At 39.2% G+C, this 25,439-nt stretch overlaps 1 protein-coding gene across 2 annotated transcripts in view; it reads right to left on the bottom strand.

The window, feature by feature from the left end:
- The window catches only part of tbc1d32 (TBC1 domain family, member 32), a 50,576-nt gene that overhangs the window by 3,739 nt on the left and 21,398 nt on the right, over window positions 1–25,439 (bottom strand). The window contains exons 23-33 of one of the 2 annotated variants that reach the window (XM_034313746.2): window positions 24,127–24,215; window positions 19,437–19,559; window positions 17,989–18,097; window positions 17,688–17,781; window positions 15,785–15,910; window positions 14,348–14,431; window positions 12,399–12,468; window positions 11,369–11,484; window positions 7,630–7,784; window positions 5,940–6,080; window positions 2,055–2,243 (exon numbers count right to left, since the gene is read on the bottom strand). In XM_034313746.2, coding sequence (XP_034169637.2) covers window positions 2,055–2,243; window positions 5,940–6,080; window positions 7,630–7,784; window positions 11,369–11,484; window positions 12,399–12,468; window positions 14,348–14,431; window positions 15,785–15,910; window positions 17,688–17,781; window positions 17,989–18,097; window positions 19,437–19,559; window positions 24,127–24,215 — 1,296 coding nt within the window. Of the gene's footprint in view, window positions 1–2,054; window positions 2,244–5,096; window positions 5,552–5,939; window positions 6,081–7,629; window positions 7,785–11,368; window positions 11,485–12,398; window positions 12,469–14,347; window positions 14,432–15,784; window positions 15,911–17,687; window positions 17,782–17,988; window positions 18,098–19,436; window positions 19,560–24,126; window positions 24,216–25,439 lie in introns of those variants that run through there. The other variant, XM_034313747.2, reaches the window with a different exon arrangement.

The following is a 25,439-nucleotide window of genomic DNA, read 5'->3' as shown; positions in this document are numbered from 1 at the left end:
AGTATCACACTGCCTCCACTGTCTTGCCTTCTTCCCATAGTGCATCCTGGTGCCATCTCTTCCCCAGGTGAGCGATGCATACGCACCCGCCATTCCACATTATGTAAAAGAAAACGTGATTCATCAGACCAGGACACCTTCTTCCATTTCTCCATGGTCCAGTTCTGATGATCACATGCCCACTGTAGGGGCTTTAAATGGTGGACAGGGGTCAGGATGGGCACTCTGACCAGTCTGCGGCTACGCAGCTCCATACACAGCAAGCTGCGATACACTGTGTGTTCTGACACCTTTCTATCATAGCCAGCATTAACTTTTTCAGCAATTTGTGCTACAGTAGCTCTTCTGTGGGATCCGACCAGACAGGCTAGCCTTCACTCCCCATGCGCATCAGTGAGCCTTGGATGCCCGTGACCCTGTTCCCGGTTCACTTGTTGTCCTTCCTTGGACCGCTTTTGGTAGGTACTAACCACTGCATACCGGGAACACCCCACAAGACCTGCTGTTTTGCATCGTTGAGGTATAAATACTGATTAAACAACTGAAAGTACTACAGTTACGTAAAATGAAACAAACTGACTAATCTAGACTCTGTTGCTGAGTGTAGTCTTCTGTTTTAACAATTACTGCTTCAAACAGCCATCACAACAAACACAGAAAGCATTAAAAGGAAAGGTTATTAGTGCTGAAAGTAAAATGTACAGATGTTTTTCCTTTTGATTAATAAACTCCCGCTGCTCCAGACAAAATGGCCTAGGGAGTTCACAGAAAGAGCTTGCATTGCATTTAAATTGAAATTAAGCATTTCAGCTCTAATCAGTAAGCGAAGACATTAAAGGTGTTATTAATAATAAAGAAGCAAAAAAAAAAAGTCTCAAAATAGTAGACAAGCAGAGAGCTCTGAACTCCTCACATATACTGTGCCAGGGTTTTCAAAATGCTGAACGTGTCGCACAGGGACAGGGACTTACTTCTGAATTTACAAGAACAAAGGATGGGCTTTATTCGTGTTTCATCTGTTATCCAGAATCATTTTGTGTCCTTCCCCTGTGTTCAGCCTCAGACAGGAGGAATTCAAAAACGTCATTTCTATTCTGGACTTTAACTCAGATTATATATACGTGATTTCGATGATTTCGTGATTAGGGTGTCTGTGGTCAGAGAATGCAGCATTGTTAATGGTAGAACTTTGTATACCTTACTTCTGTGAAGAACTAAGAGTCATAGTCAGAGTCAGTGACTTAAGTTCAAAAGTTAATATTAAGTGAATATTTATGCAGAGAAAGTTTTTCGTATTCAGAGTTGGGTTATGGATGTATGTAAGTGGATTTTCTGGGCTCTGTATTCACCTGTTTGTAGTTCATGCCTCTGAGATTCTTGACTACAAGCATCTAGATGGGATTTTTCAAGTGTCTAGACCACCACTTTTAAATACAAGCACTTGCCTGCCTTTAAGATTGAAAAAAAAAAAAAAAAAAAAAAACAGGGATAGAAAATGTGGACTAAAAAATATTTTTTTCCCCTTTTCTATTAAATGTAATAGAATGTAACATAAAACCAAGAGATGTTATTTTAAAAATTTTGATGATAGGAATGAAAAGATCTGCACTGAAATATACATCTAATAGGAGTCTAGTATATTGCCAGTATATTGCTGCATCAATAGTGCTAGTTGTAATTACATTAATTACAATAATCCCTCAAATTTGGTTTAATTGAACAAAATGGCTTCCACCATCATTATTCGGAAGCTTATAAAATAGCACTTGATCCAGCACATCCTATTATTTGGCATTTTGAATTTATATACCATGCTCCAACAGTTACTCATATGTTCAACATAATGAAGTCACGAGATACTAAATCAAGGTCATGAAACTCTAATATGTACGCAGGATTTAGGCTACTTTATCATACTTTTAATTTGCATCGGCATGCTACCTGAGTGTTTTATTCCTTACTTAAAGTGTGCCTGCCCTCGAAAACAGGATTTTAAATGTTTAATGTTGCTTTGGTGGTTGATTTTGATATTTTCATGGCCGTGTTAGCCTCACCTTGAGGAAGAGCTGCAAGTCCTGGGTCTGGGTATGCTGCAGGATTTCCTGCTGTAAGTGCTTCAGCACGGCGATGCACATATATACTTGGTAATCGACGCCCATGATGATGCACGTGGTCACGTAGTGGCAGATCTCAGGCCAGTCCAAGTAGTTCCAGAAACACTGAGTCAGCCACTGCATACACATCTTCATAAGAGAGAGAGAGAGAGAGAGAGAGAGGGAGTGCGCAATGTCACCGGCATAAATTTTTTAATTTACTCAATACTGAATGACTACCAGATGCTAGTTCAAAGAGAGTTGTGAACTTTAGCATGACGCATGATGGCACTGCTGTAATTAGGAGCAAAACAATTCACAACACTGGGGATATTTAACATTATACCTCATCATTGTTGAATTCTGTGGTTTCTATAGTAACACCTTACACAGGGACGGTACAGTGAATGGTCCACATAAACAGGTTTTAAAAATTTGTTCATAAGCTGAAGTTTTCTGGAAGGACACATCTGTTTAGCAATTTGGAAGGAGTCTCCAGTGTCAGCACTTTGTAACAGTCAAAGTGACATTGGAAAGTTTTCAGGACAGAGCACTTTGCGCATTGTGGTTTCTCAGTAATGTGATAAGTTAGATTATTTTCTCTCTCTCTCTTAAAGTTACAAGCATCTCTTTTTGTTGAGCGAATGATTATCTGATTATAACTGCTATAATCTAAGTAATAATAGGAACTAACTTATTTTGTGGCTGTTCCAAAACGTTAAATATACAGTAACTATAAACTGATAAAAATGATGACGTCATTCTTTAAGATATTAATAATAAATAATAAATTGCAATCGTTTGGCAAATTGCTGTGGTTTAAGAGGAATAAAACACTTTGGGACATGGTATTAGAGGAAAATGATCAACGTCATGGTGGTTACAGTAAATCCACATCACCACATCTCCCCGTCGTAGATTATTTTCCTATAACAGCACATTCTGAAGTGTTTTATACCTTACAAAGTAGATCTCATCATTCTAAATTCACATTCACTTTCAGCCTCTGATTCCGAAGCTGAACCGAAAGCAAGGTCACATCAAAGCAAGTCGATTTTTATTCCCATCCCATTCATATTCACAGTAAATATTGCAACAAGAAATTTAAGTTTAACTACATAGTACACAGAACAGAGTAACCGGACAGCATTAATGTCCTCTGCAATCAAAATCTAATCTGTCTCTTGGAGAGATGTTGTGTATCAGATGTTGTGTGCTGTTTTTTTTTTTTTTTTTGAGCTTCTCCAGCAGACAGAATCTTCTCATCGAGTGTACGTCTCTCTATGGCTGTTTACCAGCTTTGTCTGGAATCTCAAGCAGACACGAGCGAGCACAGCTGCCCTTCTCTGATAGAGGTGATACTCAATTTCAAGTCACTTTCCTTCCCTAGATTCGCTCACTTGTGCAGCTTTTATTCTGATTCAGAGCTCGCTTGCTTGCTGCTAGAAAGCAGTTCACTCAGCCTAGGGCATTCTAATATTTATAGTCAGTCTTCCAAACATTAAAATGCACTTCCTGTGTAACACATGGTAACTTCATCGTATTTAATTCGGTGTGTGATTTGCAGCAGTAGCAGAAGTCCTGTGTGTAAAGCACATGGACGTGTACTGACTGAAGCGCACTCAGACTCAGACAGACTGCAGAGGCAGAAAGCATAAAATTTCCTTTCTGATGGCAGAAATCACGTCAGCCTTTAAAAACACCTGAGATGAATAGGAGAAAAATCAATGCCAAACTTTTGGTTTGGATTTAAAACTTCATGCTGTGGAATGACTAGAGGGATTTTAGAAGTTTTGAGCATAAGACAAGGTTCAAGGTCAATCAATAAACATAAAAAAAGAGAGATGATGCAGTCAGAGCCGGTTCTCCCTTACTGCCAATAACGACATCATGGATTGCATTGTTAATTATTATTTAGCTATTATTTACCTTCTTCTAGGCCTAACACATCATGACAGATACAAGGAACTAAAATTGTTAATATTGATGTTAAAGTTTCTCTAAACTGATTTGTTTAGGTAGAAGAGTTCTTGTTTTTCCTGCATCACTCTCTTTAGGTAGAGATGGAGTGAGGCCTAAATCCCACTGCACCATGATCAGTAGGTATCGTAGGTAATGTAGGAAAATGATAAAAGTCAATTTATAAAAATACACTATCTGGCCAAAAGTTTGTGGACACCTATCCATCATACCATATGTCCTTGTTGAACATCCCATTCCAGGTTTAGTCCCCCTTTGATGTTATAATAATCTCCTCTTCTGGGAATGCTTTTCACTAGATTTTGGAACATTAGCTGTGGGGATTTGTGTTCATTCAGCTACAAGGTCATTAGTGAGGTCAGGCAATGATGTTGGGTGAGGAGGTCTGGGGTGCAGTCGGCATTCCAGTTCATCCCAAAGGTGTTCGGGGGGGATGAGTTCAGTGCTCTGTGCAGGCCACTCGAGTTCTTGGCAAACCATGTCTTCATGGAGCTGGCTTTGTGCACAGGGGCATTGTCATGCTGGAACAGGTTTGAGTGAAGGGAAATTGTAATGCTACAGCAAACAAAGACATTCTATACAATGTGTGCTTCCAACTTTGTGCCAAATGTTTGGGGAAGGACCACATATAGGTGTGATGGTCAGGTGTCCACACACTCTGGGCCATATGCCATGGATGTCAATAAAGCTGTTAAAGGTGGATTTTTCCTTTATGGTGCCAATTTTAATTGAAGTATTACTTTATTTAAAGGTGATATCAGCAAATTTTAAGTGAGAAAAAGTTTTTGTAATATTTGCTGAAGTTTTCCATCACATTCTGCCAGTAAAATATCTGCTCAGATGAGAATCACCAGCAGGAAAAAACAAAAGATAAAAGAAAGATGCATGTGTATTACCAACATCCAACCAATCAGAACATGAAGGTATCTCTACATGACTGTCATTTCAGAAAGCTTCTGCTTCTAGCTTAGGCATGTGTTTTAGGAGCACTAAGTGAAGGGGCTGTATTTGTTCTGAATTACTTCTGCCAAAATCACCTTTAATCTTATTAGATTCCCTTATTTATCATTTCCCAATAATGTCTTGAAACCAGTTCTAGTTTCTTATTATATTTTCACTTGTTAATATGCAGACAGTTTCTCAGTAGGGCCTTCTTGCTTTATAATAAAGAAATGAAATAAATTTGTCTGTCTAATTCTAGCATAAGGATGATGGAATGAAAAAAAAAACACACTGTTGGAGAAACAAATGTATTTCTTAAAGCAGACATGTTAAAGTATGTTATAGGCAGAATTCCTTGGTTAGATTTCGATATTTTAGACAATTTAAAATTGATTTTCTCCCCCATGATGTATGTAATGCTCTCACTGCCTCGAGGAAGGGGTTCTGAGGGCCGTGAACAAAGGAGCCATGGCCCTTTTCCAATCTGAGGCGCAGTGGCTGGAAGTCTCCGCTCCAGGATACCAAACATGACAAAGCTGCAATGTGCAAATTGGCAGTGAGAAATCCTAGACAGCTGAAAACAAGCTCTGTTTCAACTTGTGGCTTCTTATTTAGATTGTTGCTAAGGCACTGGTGAGTCTCTTCAGATTGTGGCGTATTTCTGACATTCCTTCACAAACTTTCATATGGAAATACGTCAACATATGGAATCAGATCTTGGCTCTCAAGACATATCGTGGGCTCAGAAACGTTTTGCTGGCCGTGTATAAACAGAGAGTACTTAGTTATAGGACACAGAATGCATAAAAGAGAGAAGAACTGAAGTGTACTAAGTGTGTTAAGCCTGAGAGCCATTGCATTAATCCTGAGAGCCACAGGATGGCGCTGCAGAGGTCAGAGTGAGAGGTGTGAGCTTTTCTCTACCTGTGAGGGAGTGAAGCCGGACATCCTGAATGCAGAGAAGACCAGAGGCACTTCGGCTTTGAGCAACATCTCCACGTAGTGAGCGGTGCAGGAGTAGAGAGGGGGAACACCCGACTGAGCCATCTCTGCTGGCATGTGCTCCTGAGGAAAATGTATTTATTAATCAGAGGGTTTAAGGGTTACAGCTGTGAGAGTATCAGTCTGGATACAGATGTGCAACACAACATAAACCCAGTCAAAGCACACTACCAAGAGCTGTTGCATTATGCATCTGTCTGTCTGTCTGTCTGCCTGTCAGTCTGTCAGTCTGTCAGTCAATCTCCAAATCCTGAAACTTAACAATATTTTATTTATAAGTTGAGTGATTTGAGCTAAAGAATTGAATGTGAAAATGAGTTACTGATGCTTGTGTAAGAGTTAATAAGCATAGCATTACTCCTGTGGCTGTGCAGGAGGGAGGTATGAGAATAACCATTTCTCACGCAGCGTTCGGAGGGAAGCCTACGCATTTCATTATTATTGCCTCTACGCTCACACTGCTGACAGTGACGCTGAGGTGGGGGGGGGATACACTGTGTGGAGGATTGTGTTCCTATTTAGAGATTCGCTTCATGGTGTGAACTCTGTGCCTTCTCTCCTCATTCCCTCTCTCAGTCCTTTACGCTTTCTGATTTGCATGCACTCTCACACTGGTGGCACAGCAGTCTAGGGTTACAATCAGGTAGATAAACTCCACTTAGTGGGGCATTGCTGTTTAACACACATGCTGAGATGCTATTAGCTGAGTCGAGCACGGACAGAAAAAGAACTTTCAAATTTGTGGGAAAAGTGACTGTATGTGTGAGCGTGTGTGTGGTCTCGCGACGTTCTACGGACAGTCAGAAACATGACGGCATCTACAAGGAGCGAGTGACGTTGCATCTACAGAGATTTAACTGAATTTATACCACAGTGCTGTTGAATTCTCAAATCCGATTGGTCAAAAGGTGTTCTGATAGTAGTGCCGGCTACAACTCTAATCAATGAGGGCTTTCTAATACGTTATCGTTCCTGTGGTAACAACTTACGCAGTCTTATTAACCTCGAGAGAGAGGAAAAAGTGGCTGGTGAGAGAACGACCGTTTATAGCTGCTATAACGTAAGTAATAACAGGAATGAACTTGTTCTAAGGACGTTGCCCAACATTAAATATAATTATAAACGGATAAAAAATATGAAATATCATCAAATCGTATTCACTGGCAAACTGCAGTGGTATACGAGGAATAAAACACTTGTGGTGTTATCGGAAAATACGCACTTCTGCATGGTAACATTAATTCTGCTCTGTGTCAAGCTGCATCATTGATTATTTTTCTATAACAGCACACCCTTAAGTGTTTTATTCCACACAGGTCACACCACAAGAGGGACACAGCAGATCAGAATTAAAAAAAACCACACTCAAGTGTGTACTTTGCACAATTACTCCATTTCTGATTTCCCCAAGTGGATGGAGGAGGAACTTGAGAAGGAACAAAACAGTGAATAACACACAGGGATTGAGAAAGAGTGAAGCTACTCATTAACAGAAGAGGATATGAAACAAGGAAAGGCATGGCTGATGTGGAACTGAAACCAGCCAGCCGGAGGAATGCTCTTGCTCATGTTAGCGATGTTTGCATGGGGGTGCTGGTCAGAGTGGACTCACAGATCTGTAGATTCGAGGCGGCCAGAGGAAGGCTGAAGTCAGCAGCCGTGAGAAACGCAGTAGCAGGTTGAGAGAGCGGCCCACGTCGCCACCCATCAGAAGAAAAATGGTGGAGGAGAGCCAGTCGTGACCAGGGTAACTGCCCTGCAGATAACCTCACGCAGCAAAGGTCAAGGAAGCGTCATCATAATCCTTCTCCAAATGTATAATACATGCGAAAGACTACCAAGGACAACTCCACTGGTCAAAAGTTTATGATGATTTAGAATTTACAATATTTCCTCATATTATTATCAGGATTGAATAGATCTACAGTATAATCATTAAAGGTGCATCAGGTAAGATAAGTTTTTTTTTTTTTTTTTTTTTTTCCCCCCAAGATTTGGTCTCTAACAATTAGGTGGGTTCAATATTTAAATGATTCCTGCCCATGTTCACAAAGCTCCACCCCCAGGATCTATGGTGCTGTGTAGAGTGTCTATAAAATGACATTGTAGGCGCATCCAAACACAAACAAGCATTCCAGACCAGAATCCGTTTTCCAAATGGGTTTTCTCAGAAACGCAATGCTCTTTTGCTAAGGCCATGACTTCATCCATTGTTTGCTTTTTTAAATCATGTTCCATATATCTTCCATGTTATTTGTACATGGAAGTGAGCTAAATTTAAAGTGGTCACCCAGTACAAACGAATGTCAGTCTGAAACAGGAACTCAGTTACTAACTGTCTACAGAAACAACGCTGCTTTGATACGTCTTATGTTCATTTTGTAGCTTTTTTCCCTCTATATTGTAGCCGTTACTCTGCCCTGATCCTCATGTTCATTCTTTTTCTGTAAATATGTTTACAATGTAATACACCGACAAAAAGCATTTAAGGGGTCCAAGCATTCTGCGATGGACTGTGAAAATGTAAAAGTTATGATTTGATCTCTTTTGATCCCAATCCCAATACATTTTTAACGCTCCTCTCACCCGAACCTGCCTATCCTGACACTATACTCCTGCACTTGTGTCTCACTTTCTATGACTTTCGATGTTCCCACATGGATACCCTAAAGACTTCCCAAAAAAAGTTTATGCTCAAGTCCCACCATTGCTTCAGTGTTTAATCTCACCTGGACACAGTAGATTTGTACCTAAGAGCTGCTGCTGTACTCATAAAGACTGTCCTGTGCTCATCCTACAACACTTCACAATCTGCTCATAATGAAATTCCTTGTCTTTACTCTTCTACACCTGAATACTGTAATGATTCATAATCCCACTATCTGGTGTCACCCAGAAGAGGGCATGTTCCCTTTTGAGTCTGTTTCCTCAGGGAGATGTCACCTGTGGTTTTCCCACCACTGTCACCCGCGGTTTGTTCATTAGGGTACCAAATCCACATCTGCATTTCTGTAAATCTGTAAATTCAAGATGGTGGTCATTCCAATAGGGTGGATCTTGAAACAAGGTGTATAATTATTATAGATGGTTCTCTAAATGAATAAATTGCTGGTCCAAGTTTCAGCAGTACACCATCACACACACTGTGTGCTAGAGCTGTAGCTCAAGACCACCGTTGTCAAGTCAAAGACAAGTCCAACACCAGGACTAACCAAGGTCGAGGAAGACGTCAAGATCGGAAAAAAAAATAAAATCAAGAACAAAAACCATCAAATCCTTTTTCCAGCCCAAATTAGCTGGCTTTGCTTGTGCATTGCATCAGCGATCAGGCTGTTTTCTAGAAGAAGGAATTACTTCTTGTCAAACTTTGTGCATGCGAAAAGAAAAGAGAACACGAACACTATTTTTACAAACTCTCTATCGAGATCAAGGTCATATTTAGTGAGACCAATGCCCAAGATCGAGACAAGTCCGAAAACGTCAAAACCGAAAATGTCTTGAGGCTGGACTCGAGTTCTACAGCCCTAACTTCTAAACTATAGACTGTATATAAGGTGGACAGCATGGCACATATGATTCCGAGTGTGCCTTTTCAAAGACAAGAGGTGAACAAACAAAAGGTTGCCATATTGCTTACACTTGCATATTTTCACACCGTAAGCGACAAAACTCTCAGCGCTGCCGGCTTCTCTTCAGTTTCTATATGGAAGGTCAGAAATCACCCACTCAGCATAGCATTTCAGATAGCAGACAAAAAGCATCTCTCATCTGGTAACCATAGTGACAGCTGAGCTCAGCGCAGCTAGTGCTTATCCAACGTGAACTGCACTGTTATTTTAAACCCATAGGCTACATATAGAAAATAACATATTTCACCATACGTTTTCAAGAGGATCAAAATGAATCACTTGCTGGGGAAGAATGAAAGTTTACTGCAGAACAAGAGATGGCTTCACTACGTCAACACAAGTTATCAACGCTGTTAAACTTTTAATATGAAACGATAGAGAAACAAGTTTTACCGTGGGCGGTGGTGTGTCCACCAAGTGTACATGGACAAGAAAAGGCAAGAAAATTCATTTTTAAAAAATTACGAATGGACTTGTACTGCTGTATGTGCCTAATGCTAATAATGAAATCCTTAATGCTAATGATAGAAAATATTGGATGTATAAGCAGAATTAATATTTTGTCACTGGGTTCATGAAAGAATTTTTTGTTCGTGAGCTAAGATTGGCAGTCTTAGAACGAATAATGTGTTGTGCCCACATGCAGCTAATTTAGTGCCATTGTGACCAAAGACAATAACAAAGTTCTGGCAAAATCCAAAAATATTAGATTTTGCGACTCTCGTCTAAAAGCCACCAATAGGAAGACGGCATAGGATGATGCAAAGCTTACAAGACAGCTACAAATATAGAAGCAGCAATGAGAAAACGTAACCAAAACATGCTAAGGACAGAAAAAAAATGTCCTTATTACCTCATGCTCACTCTGACGTATGTTTCTGTTGAGGCAAGCCCATTTCTCTGTACGAGCCCTGATCAGAAAAAGTCTATTACTTGGAAAAAGTGTCTTGTAAGATATTTAACTGTCATTTAGGCAGCTCTCGTACATACATAGCTGACTGAAGTGTAGAATGGGCGTGGCTCTGTAGTTAGTGCACATCTAAAAGCAAACAGATGCACGCACTATAGAAAGAGTATCTGCTGTTGGATGTGGATGTCCAAAACGGCTCACAGAGGATATTCACAGCTCATCTTTTATGGTATTTCTGCTAGAAAATGATTTTGCATCACTTGCTAACCCCACAATCACTGCAACACCCACACAAATATGATGATATGCTTTAAAAAGCTCACCATTCAATATTTCATACACATGAACACTCCACTGTGCAGTTAAACTCCAGCAGCAGCCATTTGGGATTGTTCTTGATTCTAGTGACTTCCTTGGACTATTTGAAGTTGACTTTAGTGCTAGAGACTTTTATGAATTACTGTTAGACTGGGGAAAAAAATCTTAAAAAAAGATAAACATGCCCCATTTATCAAGAGTTTTTCTCAAATCTGCCATTTTGTTATTCAGGCGGCTTCAAACTGAAATCTCCTTTCTTCCAGTGTACCAGATTTTCAGTTACACACACACTGCCAGGGAAATAATATCATAATATGAGGAAATATTAAACGTAAACTCTTTAAAGCAGGGATTATCATTTCAAGCAAGTTTTTACACTAGTATAGTCTGTTGTTGTTTTTTTTTTAAATAATATTCAGCACACACTGCGGTTTGGGAAGGTCATATACCAGATATAAGAGAAAGCCACACTAAAGCCTGAGCAGAAAGGATACAGAGATCAGACTGGATTGTGATGCGCTGCTGAGACAGAAACTCCTGACAGTGTTTGATGAGAAGACAGAGATCCTGCTCTGAATCCTCTCTCACTAACTTCAGCAGTAAGCCATACCTACAGAGACACACACATAAAAGTTAGCAGCTACGCAATGACACGAAAATATGTTTAAAAGACTTGTCATAGCACTCAGAGTACAAAGGTGTCATAGAGTAAGTCATGTTTCTGCAGTGACATTCTGGATGAAATTTTATTTCTTTTACATATTCAGCTATAATGAATCACTGCCGTGAATGCTGTTATAGAAAAATAATCAACAACGGGATGAAACAGAGTTACTGTTCCCACCCTGAAGTTGATGTTTAATTCCTCTTATTCCACAGCAGTGATTGCAGCGATTACAGTTTTTTATTCAGAGCAACATATTGTAGTTTTTATACATTTATAGTTACATTTCATGTTGTGGATTGTCTGTGATCATGCTGTTCTTTATAACAGATATAAACAAAAAAATACAAAAATATAAAAAAAACCCACACATTTTCATGTTCCTGCAGAAAGTTTTTTAGAAAAAAAAAAATGCTAAAAAAAAGAACAGGTGAAACATCCACGATATAAGTAGTTACATAGAAATGATAACGTATTAAAATTAGCACATGAATATAAATTTGTGATTTGCCTTGGAGATAGAAGAACTATAGTCAGAGCTGCTGTTCTAGAAAATTAATCAACACCTTCTGACCAGAATTGAGAATGAACAGTGCTGTGGTATAAATAGAGGGTAATGAGTAGTCACCTTTACTCAGCTGTGCACTCTGCAGATAGGGGTCTAGGCACTTTTTTTTTTTTTTTTAAAGAAAATTACTAAATTATTTCGCTGTAAGTTTAATTACGCTGCCGGATCTCCAAGGAATGGCAGTAGATTATAGCAGAAGCCTGCTGTAATGAATTTGTGATTATCTCATTGCTCATTGTGGAAGCTCTCAGGGAGAAACAGCAGATTTTCCTCCTGGGGCTGAAACACCAACCTGAGAGCCACGCCGATGCCCAGCTGTTCCACGGGTGTCAGATTGCGAGCCTTTATGTCGTGATCCACAACTATAAAAGACAAAGTAAAGACAAATTACTGCACATTTATGGTGCTATCAACTCCAGCCATGCATGCTGCTCACAATAGCAGAGACAGTAACAATGCTCAGCTGACAGGATGATCCTCAACGCTTTGTGCAGCACAGAATTGTACAGTCAGCTGGGCGACGTGCATTCATCACGGCTAAGCGTGCGCTTAATTGGTTAAATGCCCTTGGTGAGAGGGAAATGAGCCCTCTGATGTGATTATAAAGCCACTCCTCTGTCCTCATTAATATTAGAACAATAGCAGGAGTGTAATGATGACATAACGCAGATGAATATGTCTGTCTCCGTGCTGTCAGTCTTAAACAGCCAGTGGACCAGATAACAGGACAGCATGACTTCAAGCGCCGCTAAGTGAATGCTCACAGTTATGGCTGGTTAGTGTGTGTTAGTGATAAGAAATGAAGCAAATACAAATTACCAGCAGAGTTAAAAATGCATGAATGAAAGAAAGACAGCGTGAGTGAGTGAGTGAGTGAGTGAGTGAGTGAGTGACAGAAAGAACGTATTACAGACAGTCTGTAGTGTGAATGTTAATCAAAACTAAATAATAATTCTAAATAATAACTAAATAATCAAAAATCAATAATAATTGATATTAATTATAAATATCAAAACAATAGCTGGTAACACGTTCTATAAAGATGGTATATATAATATCCTGTGAATGCACTCATAGTGTTATAAGGCATTGCATACAATGGTATAATTATGTATGAAAAGGCATTATTGCAATGTTTATAATGTCTTTTGTGAATTCTTAACAGAAAAAGCTGTGATTATAACACATTGAAATTCAGCCCCAGTTTCTCTGCATAGTGCATTGTATTTAGTCGTACCTAATAATCTCACTGATATAATATAATTCACTTGTTAAATAATTAAAAAAAAAAAATCAGGACAGGTCTCTAGTCAAAAAGTTTAAAAATGATTATTAAAAAAATTCTACAATGCCTTATGAACGTGTTATAGCATCATATAAATGTGTTCATATTTTACTGTAAATATGACCTTTGTAGAACGTGTTACCCAACAGCTGCTTAATGGAAAAAGGAAGTCTTCCTAACACTTTCCTATAAATTAGTCATTTAAAAGCTCTGATCAGATGATTATTTAGGTGAAAGTTTATAAAAATTTTCAATCTTTAATTCTTTTTAAAAAAAGCATATTAAAAAAATCTATTGTGCTTGTAATGTGCAATTTTTTGTCTTTTTTTTTATAGCATCAAAGGTGAAAAACAGTCATGAGATTCAAGAGAGTTTTTACCTCCCAACCAATCAGGGCTTGAAAAAAAAAACAAAAAAACAAGCATGGATAACACTGATGATGATGATGATGATGATGATGATGATGATGATGTCCCACTATAACAGTGGCTGCATACAGTCAAGTCACACAAGCAGCTCAATTTCTCTTGCTTTTATGCTTCCAAAGCTACAGCGATGGCAACCTTCTCAACCTCCAACCTTCTCATCTTTATTTAATCATTTTTATCATTTTAAATCCAATATAGGGAACAAGCTAGTTAGTTATTTAACTGACATTAGCTGATACTAGTTAGAACTGGTGGATGTTGTTATGGTTATAGTGTGTATATCATGTGAGCCACTTTTTTCATATCAGCACAAAAAGTGTTTTTTTTTAGAAGGAAAAATAGCGAATGTTAAAATAGATACACTATATAGGTCTGTTTTTATAGCTTTCATAAAGCTACATAAAGCACAAAGGACGTACTTATGAAATGAACTCTTCAGTGGATTTATACACTCCTAAGAAAATTTATGGCAAAGCACTAAAGAAAACGGAGCCTGTAAGTGACTGGTGATTTCATTTGAATACTGACCTTTGTATTCTGCAGGTGGGAAGAAGCAGTGAGGTGGGGAGGAGGAGAGGTGCAGCACTGCCCTCTCCAGAAGATCGGCTAACACTGTGGAAACAGCCATATTCAAAAATCATTATAACGCTGCTTATAAATTTTCAAATTTCTTTCATTTTGTTTGTTTAACACAAGTGTCCCTATTCATTATAACACCATGTGCTGTACTTACAAGGAATCATCACCAATGTAAAAAGAATTATAAGCACAGTAATGAATATGGGCTTCATAGAAGGTGTCTTTATTAAAGGAACAATTTGGCCAAAATAAAAAAAAAAAAAAAAAAAAACACCAGTTTCCCTCTTAAACCCAAATGTAGTCAAGACAATTTAGCAATTTCACAATTTGGGAACTAGAACTAATACAGATCTGAACATCATCAGTGTAACTGTGAAATCTCAGGCTGTGGTGATGAATCATGTGACAAAGGGCAGCATGTAATTTATAAAGAGGACAGGACCGAGGTCACATCCCTGGAGAACACCTTGAGCAACAGGCGCAGTGGAGGATTTGTGGTGTTGCGCTGTCTGTCTGTTTACTTGTCATTACTGTATAAGACGATCCTACTAAAATCTTGGCCGTATTCTATAACAGACTGTGAAATAAGACTGGGTGCTGTCCATGTCAGATTATACGATGAAGATCTTCGAACAATAAAGAAAATTCTGCTTACATCATCGATCAGCGTGATGGGCTTGTGTAGAAAACTGGGTTGCATAAACTGAAACATTCTTCAAATTTAGTTTGACGTAATAAGGACTTTTTTTTTCTGTCCATTAGCATATTTTGCTTACATTTCACAATTGCCACTACAGTGTAATCTTATCCCGTCCTGCCAACCTCTTACACTCTGAGATTTTAATCAGAAATTTCTGACTTGGCTGACACATCCGTGGCTGAGAGTCAAGGTAGGGATGTTATACTCTCTCTGTCTCTCCTGTCAATCACAGAGACACTAGCCAATTGTAGGTGTCTGTGAGCTCACGTATGAGGAATAGGGAGGATAATGCTTTCCTCCAAGTGTATTACACTGCCATGTGAAGCTGAGATCGAAAAGATGTGGTTGGCTGGCTTCATGTGTCTCAGAAGAAGCACGTGTTAGCCTTCACACTCCCCGGCTGGCAGATGGGAAGTGGCGAGAAAATGGGGGAAAATGGGAAATTTCTGAAACTTTGTTGGCGGCTGTCTTTGTTCACAGAGCCACTAAATCGAGCACGTCACATTATACACACAGACCTAAGTGTGTAATTTTCTAAGACCACAGATCTCAACTCATGACCAAAGAATTTCTTTCACAGTGTGTGATTTTTGTCTGTTAATGTCACCAACAAGTATGACTGACACCGTACAACTGCGCCATGCTGCTTAAGTACGTATCCTCAGTGCGTAAATGTCAGTGCTTACCACTTCCTGTTAGAACGCTGGATTTGGAGATAATGGCTTTGCATAAGTGTCTCCTGCAGTTGTCCATCCAGTTTTCATCTCTCTCGCCATCTTTAGAGGAAGTCAGGAAAGCGCTGACCTCAGAGTCTGTAGAGATACACAAACTAGCCCTTTTCACATATTCATGAATTTCTTATTACTTTATGAGTTTTAAAACCTGTCCTGGCTTACGAAGGAGGCTACACTCAATCAACTGAGCATGACCTTCGATAAGACAAGAAATGCCATGGTCTTTGCCTTACAAATGTTTTGCCAGACAAACCTGAATAAATCGGGGTCATTACGCTCAGGAGCTTACTTGCTTCACCAGTCTTTGGTGGTGGTTTGTTGAGACAGCTTTAACTTTGAAATACAGATGAACTGACATGACAGCAGATAAGAGGTGAAGCTCAATATGGCAATTTTTTAGGAGATATTTTACTACTACCTCTGTATAAATTACTGATATCTACCTCAGAGATGCTTCAATGATCTACATTCAGAAATGATTTTAAGATAGAGATGTGCCTGCTTAATGTTTCCCTTTTCAAGGAGAAAAATTTACAATAATATATGAATGTGACTCCATACATCAATATCGAAACACACAGCTGGTGTTATTCCTTTATCAGGATTTAATACTAATTAAACAAAGCCCACTACAGAATTAAAAGAGGCAACTCAGCAATTACGAGGCTGAGCTTGTGATTAGGCCGGAGGCCTATTTGAATCTCAGGACTGAGAATTAAGTCCCCGGCTGCTTGTGAGGTGAATTGTAATCACAATAAATACACTGATGAGCCTCGTCCTTCCTAAGTGACCCCACGTCGTCTGCTGAACTATGCATGCTGCTAACAGTGTGGTGGAGCTGAGCAGCATTGTTCTGACTGAGTGTGGAGCTAATTTCTGAGCCAGAAATTTTAGACATGAAAAGAAGAAACTGACCACAGGTGCATTTCCCGATAACGATTAATCTTGGTGAATAACAAACAACTTAATGAAGGATGCATGTTACGTACGAGCCTGTTCCACGTGCGTTTCCTAGAATCCTTCGTTATCAGGGATTAAACAAATGACTTCTATATACTTCTTTACTGACCTCACCGCAACTGAGTCAAACAATCAATTCACAGTCTGGAGGTAAATTTAACTGATGACTCAGTGATTAAACAGCATAAATATAAGACAATAGACGATACTATTAATAAATAGCGGGCAATAGTTGGAAGTGTAATAAAAAAATTCACAACAGAAATTATGCTTGTTTGGAGGAGATAAAACAAGTTACATTATATCATAAATGGGAAGGCATGCATAAAAAAAAAAAGTGAGCGGGAAACTATGAGGAAAATTAATGTTCATAGAATATTAGCTTCAGATTCCTGATCATGACTGACAGGAGTAGAACCCCATGTGGTCTTCTGCTGTTGTAGCCGATCCACCTTTCATTTATCCACCTTTGCATTCTGAGATGCATTTCTGCTCAGCTCGGTTGTAAAGAGTGCTTATCTGAGTTACCGTAGACTTTCTGTCAGCTGGCTATTCTCCTCTGACCGTAGAACTTCCACTCATTGGATGTTTAGATTGTTGTGTGTGAAAAATCCCAGGAGATCAGCAGTTATACTGAATACCCAAACCGACAACCATGCCATGATCAGAGTCACTGAAATCATATTTCCTCCCATTCTGAGGCTCTTCATCTGCAGCTATAGCTTTTGAACAGGGGTACAAAATACAACAAACAAAACAAATACTAGACTAAACAAATGAATAGTAGACTAAAAAAAATCCAAGTGACTATACAGAAAAATTAAAATAGGTGGAAATTAAATCATGCTGCTTTAAAACCAATGAAGAAACTAGTTTTTTACCAGCAGCTCCTCACCTTGTTTAGTCCAGGAGCTCTTTGGCATTTCGAGGGTGTAACATGTGGGCACAGGGTAGGACGAGAATATCGGCCATGGGTATGGATCACTCCCCTGAAAGGAAGATGCACAATAGCTAATAACGATTATTTGCTCCTATTCACTGTGAATGTACTAGAAGCAAAAGCAGAGGAACTATCATGAATAAAACAGAGTAAATTAATAGGAAACCATTCATAGGAAATAACGCAAAGATTCAAAAGGTGTCAAACGCTGTATGGTTTAATATCCGATTTAGCTCATATGAGGAAAAATGAGCACCTTCTGCAGTGCTCTGGGAGGAAGTCTCCTTTCAGAGGGGCCACCGATCACATTCATCCGAACCAGGAGGTGGTTTCTCTCCACAGACAGGCCATCAATGATAAACTCACTATGACACAGTAAAAAGACATTATAAAAAAGTATACGTCAACGTAACGTTATCTTAACAATGGTTAGTCAGATGCTGGTGTGGAGTGACACCAAACTACATGCAGAGAAAAGAAGTAATTCCAGCTTCAAGATAACTGCTGTGACTGCTTTCAGCTCTGCGATGAACTTTTGTCTGTTTTTATTGGACGCATTGAATCATATAGTGTCTAGAGGCCTATTTCTTAGAAACTCGCACTAACCAATTTCCAGTTAATACTGGTTTCCAGTAAGTGTGATAAATCAGGCATGGGATTTACGTTACGCTATAGCTTCCCTTATTTGTTAGCTACAATGATCTCATAGCTAAAGTAATATTCATTCTTCAAATGTTTTTTTGCATAGTGACCGCATCAGTGAAAAAAGGGAACATTGTGTAAATTTCCTTTTTAAACTGAATTACTTAGTTAAATAGCTGGACTGCTAAATGACATCCAGGATGCAAACAGTATAAAATTACGTTATTCCTAAATCAGACAGAAGGTCAAAAATATATGCACTATGTAAGGAATAAAACACTTGGAGACATGCTGTTATAGGAAAATAATTAACAATAGGGTGGTGTTACTGTTACTACCCCAAAATTGATTATTTCCCAATAACAGCATGTCAGATTGATTCCTTTTCTACCACAAAATTTGGCAACGATTAAAGAACTCATCATACTTTTTATCTGTTTATACTTATGTCTAATGTTGTGAAACGAGTTAGTTCCGGTTATCACTTACAGAACGTTATGTATTCCAGAAAGAGAAGAAGAGTGGTGAGCAAATGATGGTTAAAATCTACAATAACAAGTAATAACAGTAATCAATTTTTTGCACAGACGTTCCAAAGCATTAAATGTAGCTATAAACTGAAAAATGATGTGTTGTTCATTAATAAATAAAACAATTGTAAGAGTTGGCAAAGTCCTGTGGTACAAGAGAAATAAAACCCTTCGATGTAAGGAATAAAACCCTTCGATGTGAGGAATAAAACCCTTCGATGTGAGGAATAAAACCCTTCGATGTGAGGAATAAAACCCTTCGATGTGAGGAATAAAACCTTTCGATGTGAGGAATAAAACCCTTCGATGTGAGGAATAAAACCCTTCGATGTGAGGAATAAAACCTTTCGATGTGAGGTTATAGGAAAATAATCAAGGGTGGTACCAGTAACTCCACTTTGTGCCTGACTGCATCATCCCACCCTGTTGTTTATTATTTTCCTATAACAGCATGCCCCATTTTATTCCTTCCTTAAGACTGGCCATGCTAAAGAGTGAAGAAGATGTAAGTGCGTAAGAATGTTGCACATACTCTTGGCCAGTTGAGGACTCGATGATGTTGTCCTTCTGACTCTGAAGCAGAACGTCTGAGAGTTTATACTGAGACTCCAGGAGCAGAAGGGAGTCCAGGTTACAGCACATTGCACTCAGGAGTCTAAAGGAGGAAGAGAACGTTGGAGGGTTTTATTAAGTCAAAAGAAAAAAGAAAAAATGCATGTGTTTGTCTTTAAGGTCATATCACTGTTAAAACGGTAAAGAATCAAACTGAAAGACAGACGTACAGTGGTATATCAGTGAAATGATAAAAGCCTGGACTTTTGGCTTCGAGGATGTTTTATATGAGTGGAGAGTATTAGAGCAGCTCTGAATAAGTGTGTGTAGGTGGGAGGAGGGTGCGGGGGTGATCGAGCTGGTGTAGTTGTGATGAGACTCTGTCTCTAATGGATTCTAACCATGGCACTGAAACTTGATTTGAGAGGAGTCCCCAGAGTAATCCACCTCTTCACAGAGAGTAAGGCTAAATCAGCATCCCGGCCATTGTACCAGACATTGGGAAGATTCTGCAAGCTAGAACATGACACTTGAACTATAGCACAAAATATATGTTTTTTTTAATTTGGTCTTACCAAGCTTTTTAATTTTAACTTTAGCTTTTTAATTTGGTGTTCTACCAGCTTCTCTTAAATAAATAAATAAATAAATAAATAAATAAATAAATGCTTATGCTCTAGTGCTATGTGGGATTTAATGTAGTCCTCTTTAAACTGTGAAGTTGTAAGCAGATACGCAGTACTGTTAGATACTATTATATTTCCTTGTACTGTTATCTCAGCACAAAGTTTTCAGGCCATGCCTAGCAAACATATTGCAAACATGTTTCATAAAGTAGTTCTGTACTTACAACATAGGTCCTAATTTACTAAAGGTCTGCATGTATAAAACATATCCAAACTTTCACAAAATGTGCAAATTGATTTACTAATAGAGTTCACAGAGGAACTCTTTCATATAACTAAATTAGCATTTTTTTTTGTGCATGTTTGTTTTATGCATATGTGCAATGAATATGCTGTATGAATATGCATTTGTACCTGAAAGCACAAAATAAAGAGTGGAGTCAATGCAAATAGATTGCTTTATTACCCTCAGGTAATGCCACATGAAGAAAAAATTATCAAAAAGTATTTTTTTAAATGACTGAATATTACTGTGGCAAAGTCAACAGCATTTAAACAAATTGTGAGCCTAGCATAACAGAACATACACTAATTTATTTTGCATTGTATTTTGTAGTTTTTTCAACTTATTCTACAGCCTTTACTCAGCATTATAATGGATATATTGTGCGTGTGTGTGTGTGTGTGTGGGGCAAGGTTTCGTTTCAGTTTGACTTTTGTGGTAGTCTCTTAGAAATTTAGACTTACCCTGGCTATTAAGAGCAAAAATTAGCACACTCGAAAACCTTATTTACATAATGTTTTTTAACCCTACTCTGTACGTGACACTATTCTTTGAAAATCATCCGGAACATTTTGCATTCACTATTTATCCCTTTGTACATGCAAATGAGTGCGTGTTATTTGGGATCTTAGTAAATCAGGGTGTTAGAATTGAGTCAGAGTGAATTTGTCTTGAGCTTGAACTAGTCCTGTGATGCCTTTCTTTAACATGTATTGACTAAATTTGTCTTTATCATTTGCTTTGAGCTATCTATCTGTTCTAATCTCAGTATCTAAGTCACTTTCTAGTTGTATATTCTGTATAATTCAGTTGATAGTGTGAAACAAAGGTGAATAAACCTTCTCTTAATTCAACTGAACATTGCCTAAATGTATTTTTAACGCTAAACTGAACACTCTTTGCAGGTGTGCGTATTTTGAAAGCAGTCACATAAGCTGCATAATCCCACAGTTTATTTGACTGGTTTATTTGATAGCCCTTGTCCTCAACATCTTAAACTTCCTCTGGGACTCACTGGAGCTGAAGATAAGAAACTCAGCAGACAACAACCTGTTTTTACATTCACTCCTTTCAGAGGAATGGTATGTTGATGTGTGGGAGGGAAAGTATATCGGTGTGAGATGATGAATATCTGAGAGGCGGATTTAGACCTGACACCTCCAGTGTAAAGACACATTCAGTCGCTGAGTCAGACGTGACAGGTGGGATCCAACCCTGCAAGCCCTTTACCAGCCTACAGCTTCCTTACTGTATGTTACTGTATTCATGTTTCATATTCCAATCATTTGGATTATTTCAAAGATATGTCAGAGCATTCATGCATTATATCAGCTGTATCATTATCTGACAAGACAAAGCAATAATACCCTGCAACTCTGCCTTCAAAAGAATAGGACTTAACAAAAGATGGCTAACTCTTTTTGAGAAGCTAGGGCACATTCTAATTCTTCTGGGGAAGCTAGACCCTCCTTCTAGGTTACCTAGCCCCACTTTAGGGTCCTCAGCATTCCTTCTTGGGAAGCTAGATCCTTCCATCTGGGGTACCTGTTGCACTTAAAGCTACCTCCTCCTTCTGAATTAGTTAAACCTAGATTATCTGAGATACTTTGCACTGCTTCTGGGGTGGCTGTATACCCCTTCTTAGGTGGCTAACATCACTTATTCTCAAGAAGCCAAACACCTTCTGAGAGGCAAACAATCCTTCAGGTACCAAACACTCCTTCTAGAAGGCTGAACACTCGTTCTGTGATGCTAACACACCTTCTCAAATGGGCTTACCCTCATTCTGGGGAAGTTAGACTTTCCTTTAGATGAAGTAAAATCCCTCTTTCTGGGGAGGCTTAACCCCCGTCTGGGTTACCCAACAATCATTCAGGGGAAGCTAAACTCTCCTTCTGGGAAGGCTTAACCCCCCATCTGGGTTACTCAACAATCATTCAGGGGAAGCTAACCCTCCTGGGGAGGCTTAAACTCCCATCTGGGTTACCTGACAGTTATTGAGGGAAAGCCAATCCCTCTTTCTAGGGAAGGCTAACCCCCTCCTCGGGTACCTAACATTCAATCTGGGGAAGCTTACCCCCCTGGTGTAACACTCCTTCATTGAGGATGAGCAGAATTCTTGGGTGGCTAACAGTCCATGGGGTGCTAAACAGTCCTCCTAGGGAGGGATTTCTGGGTCAAACACTCCCTCCAGCACAACACATCTGGGATGACTGAGTCCTCTTTCAAATATTATTTCCCGATGAACATTCCATTTATGCAGAACTCAGTAATCCTACTGGGAGGCTGAACACTTGTTCTAGGATGGTTAAATTCCCCTTTAGGTATGCCCAACCCTCCTTCTAGGGTGGCTAACACTTCTTCTCAGGCAGCAAAAACTCCTTCTTTGAGTCTCAATACTAAGTTTAGGATGGCTAACAGTCCTTTTCAGGTGGCTAAGCACTCTTCTTTGGAGGCTGAACCCTTTTTCTGGGGTGGTTGAACACTCCCACCAGGCTGGCACAACACTTCTTCTGGGATGGCCAAACATCCCTTCTGGGGTGGTTAAACATTCAATCTGTGCTGGCTAACTCCCTTTTCATGTGGCTAAAACTCTTGGGATTTATTTGAGAGACTAACTTAAAAGTACCTACCCATACTTCTCAGCATTCTTGCTGGGGAGGTTTAACATTCCATGTAGGGTGGATGAATTCTCAATCTGGGGAGAACTCCAAGAATACTACTTCAGGGAGGCTAAGCACCCCTTCTGGAGAGATGTACCACCCCTTGCAAGAGTAATAACAGTCCTTATGGGGGAGATAACACCTCATGAGGGTGCTATCCTGTGCCATGATTAGTAGTGCAAAAGCACGCAGTTGGAAATCACACAATCCTTAGATGAATTTAACACGAACGACGGGACTTGAAAGGATTGGCAAATGAAGCAGGCCAAATTGCAAGTAAAGCAGTAACGTTTCAAAAAGCACAAAAGAAAACAATAGCACATCACATCGCACACACGCCCACACCATTCATTAAACATCTCACCCAGCAAAGGAACTTCGATCTCAGAACATAACACCCTTGCTGTCAAATTAACACTCTGCAGAAGTGCCATGTGCCTCCCTGTAGGAGGCAGTTAGAAAAAAGAATGTACATGAAAAAGGGCCATGAGGAGTCTACCTACTGAGATGGAGCTGGTCCAGGACACTGTGCCCAGCCGCTGGGTTTATTAGAGGTATATCACTTTCCGAAATGTCTAGGTGCAGGCAACATGCTGTACCTCTAAATTATTTGAGTTTGTAGACACCCATAGGCATGGTTTATGAAGCAATAAACGTGGAAGACCGTGGTATATCACCCTCGTAGTAAAATATTAATACACCCTTTATTGATATAAATAAGTTCTGCTCCAGCTCTAATTACATCTGCAGTCAAAGATGAACGAGCATTACCTGCAGCAGATCCTCCAAGGAAGTAGGTTTTTCCAACTTTCCTTTAAATGAACATTGGTCAGTTTTATATTCTTTCTAACACTGAGCTTCCTAACATGAAATCTGACAAAATCATAGCATAGGAAACACAGAGAGCCAAATCAGGCGCTTATCGATCTAAAGAGCAAGAGAATAAATGGAGTGAAAAGGGCTAATCAGATAATGTTGCACTAAATGGTGCTGCCTTTCTTTTGTACTCACTCATTCCATTCAGAGGGAGAGAGATAGAGAGAGAGAGAGAGAGATAGAGACATGGAGAAGAAGCTGAGGGAGAATTATCGATCGTACCTAAGGCCAAACGTGTGTGACTGCTCGTAGTTGAACAGGGAGTGGATTTTGGCATCAGAGTTAATAACGACGAGGCGGTCCATCACATCCTGAGGGGAGAAAAGAGAAAAGCAGCTGAGGATGATGATGCTGGAGCTCGGGGGTCCATGACTCATCTCTGGTCAAAGCCTGCCCTCTTATGGCAAGATGTCAAGCTGCAGGAGTGTACAGTATGTTGATTCTTTTACTACCATAAACCACGGAGCTGAGAAGTGATCGAGGAATAGGTAGCTCAGGAGACTAGCAAAATCCACTCAGTGGGGAGCTGCACTGCAATTGCAACTAATACCAGGGTGAATACTCGGTTCTAATTGGCTGGCAGATGTTGAGTATTATTTCTATTGGGACACAAGTCAGTGCCAGCTCTGCTTCATTCTGAGTATGCATGTTGGTATGTAATCATGACAGTGAGCACAAATAACGGTTTACAATCAGCCTGTGTCTATGCTTTGCTAACATGCTAACGCTTCTAAACCTTACAGGAACCGTAACAGACACGGGAAGAAAATACTATCCGTATCGACCACAAAAACAAATCTGAAGAAAAAGAATTAAATAGGGAAAAAAAGGCAATTAATATAATATTAAATAATATTTCAGTGGCAGTCAATAAACAGTTGTTAACTATGATCGAACTCTAACTATCATGGTGAATGCCTCACTCCTGATGTTGTTTCAGCTCTTCCCATTTTACTGTCAGACTTAACCTCAATGGAAATGTTACATTTCCTGCCTGGGCTTTTGCCTGTACACAAGCAACAATAAAAAAAAAAAAAAAAAAAGACATATTTCACTTCTAAACTCAATGTAGATTTTACACACCCGGTGCTTATTTTTTCAATAAAATTTCACCTTTTGGCTTCTGAAATGAATGTTAAAGACATGAAGAAATAATGTTGCAATTGAATTATTAGCCCTGTATACTGTATGGGTATATGTGTGTAAGTGACCACAGCAACTGTAGTGTGAGCAAATAAGCTAAATAAAATGTCTGCTATTATATTATTATATCATTCTGAAAAGGATGTCATTTCATTTTCTATTTTCAGCTCTGACAGTAGTGCTGGTGCAAGGTTAATGCGCTCATTCTAATATATTGTCATTTCTATAGCAACGACTTGCACAGGGACTTGTATGGCGAATGGCCCATAAGCAGATTAAAATGTGTGTAATCGATGATATGGTGAAGTATTCTGTATGTAGACATTTTTTAACATTTATGTCAGCACTTGGTAGAGCTGTTCCTTTAAGTTTCAAAACTCAAATGGCCAAGT

Source organism: Pangasianodon hypophthalmus, chromosome 19 (assembly GCF_027358585.1).
Source record: "Pangasianodon hypophthalmus isolate fPanHyp1 chromosome 19, fPanHyp1.pri, whole genome shotgun sequence".
In the NCBI taxonomy this organism is placed as follows: Eukaryota; Metazoa; Chordata; class Actinopteri; order Siluriformes; family Pangasiidae; genus Pangasianodon; species Pangasianodon hypophthalmus.
Note: the sequence above shows the minus strand (reverse complement) of the source record. Positions and strands in the feature narration are given on the sequence as shown.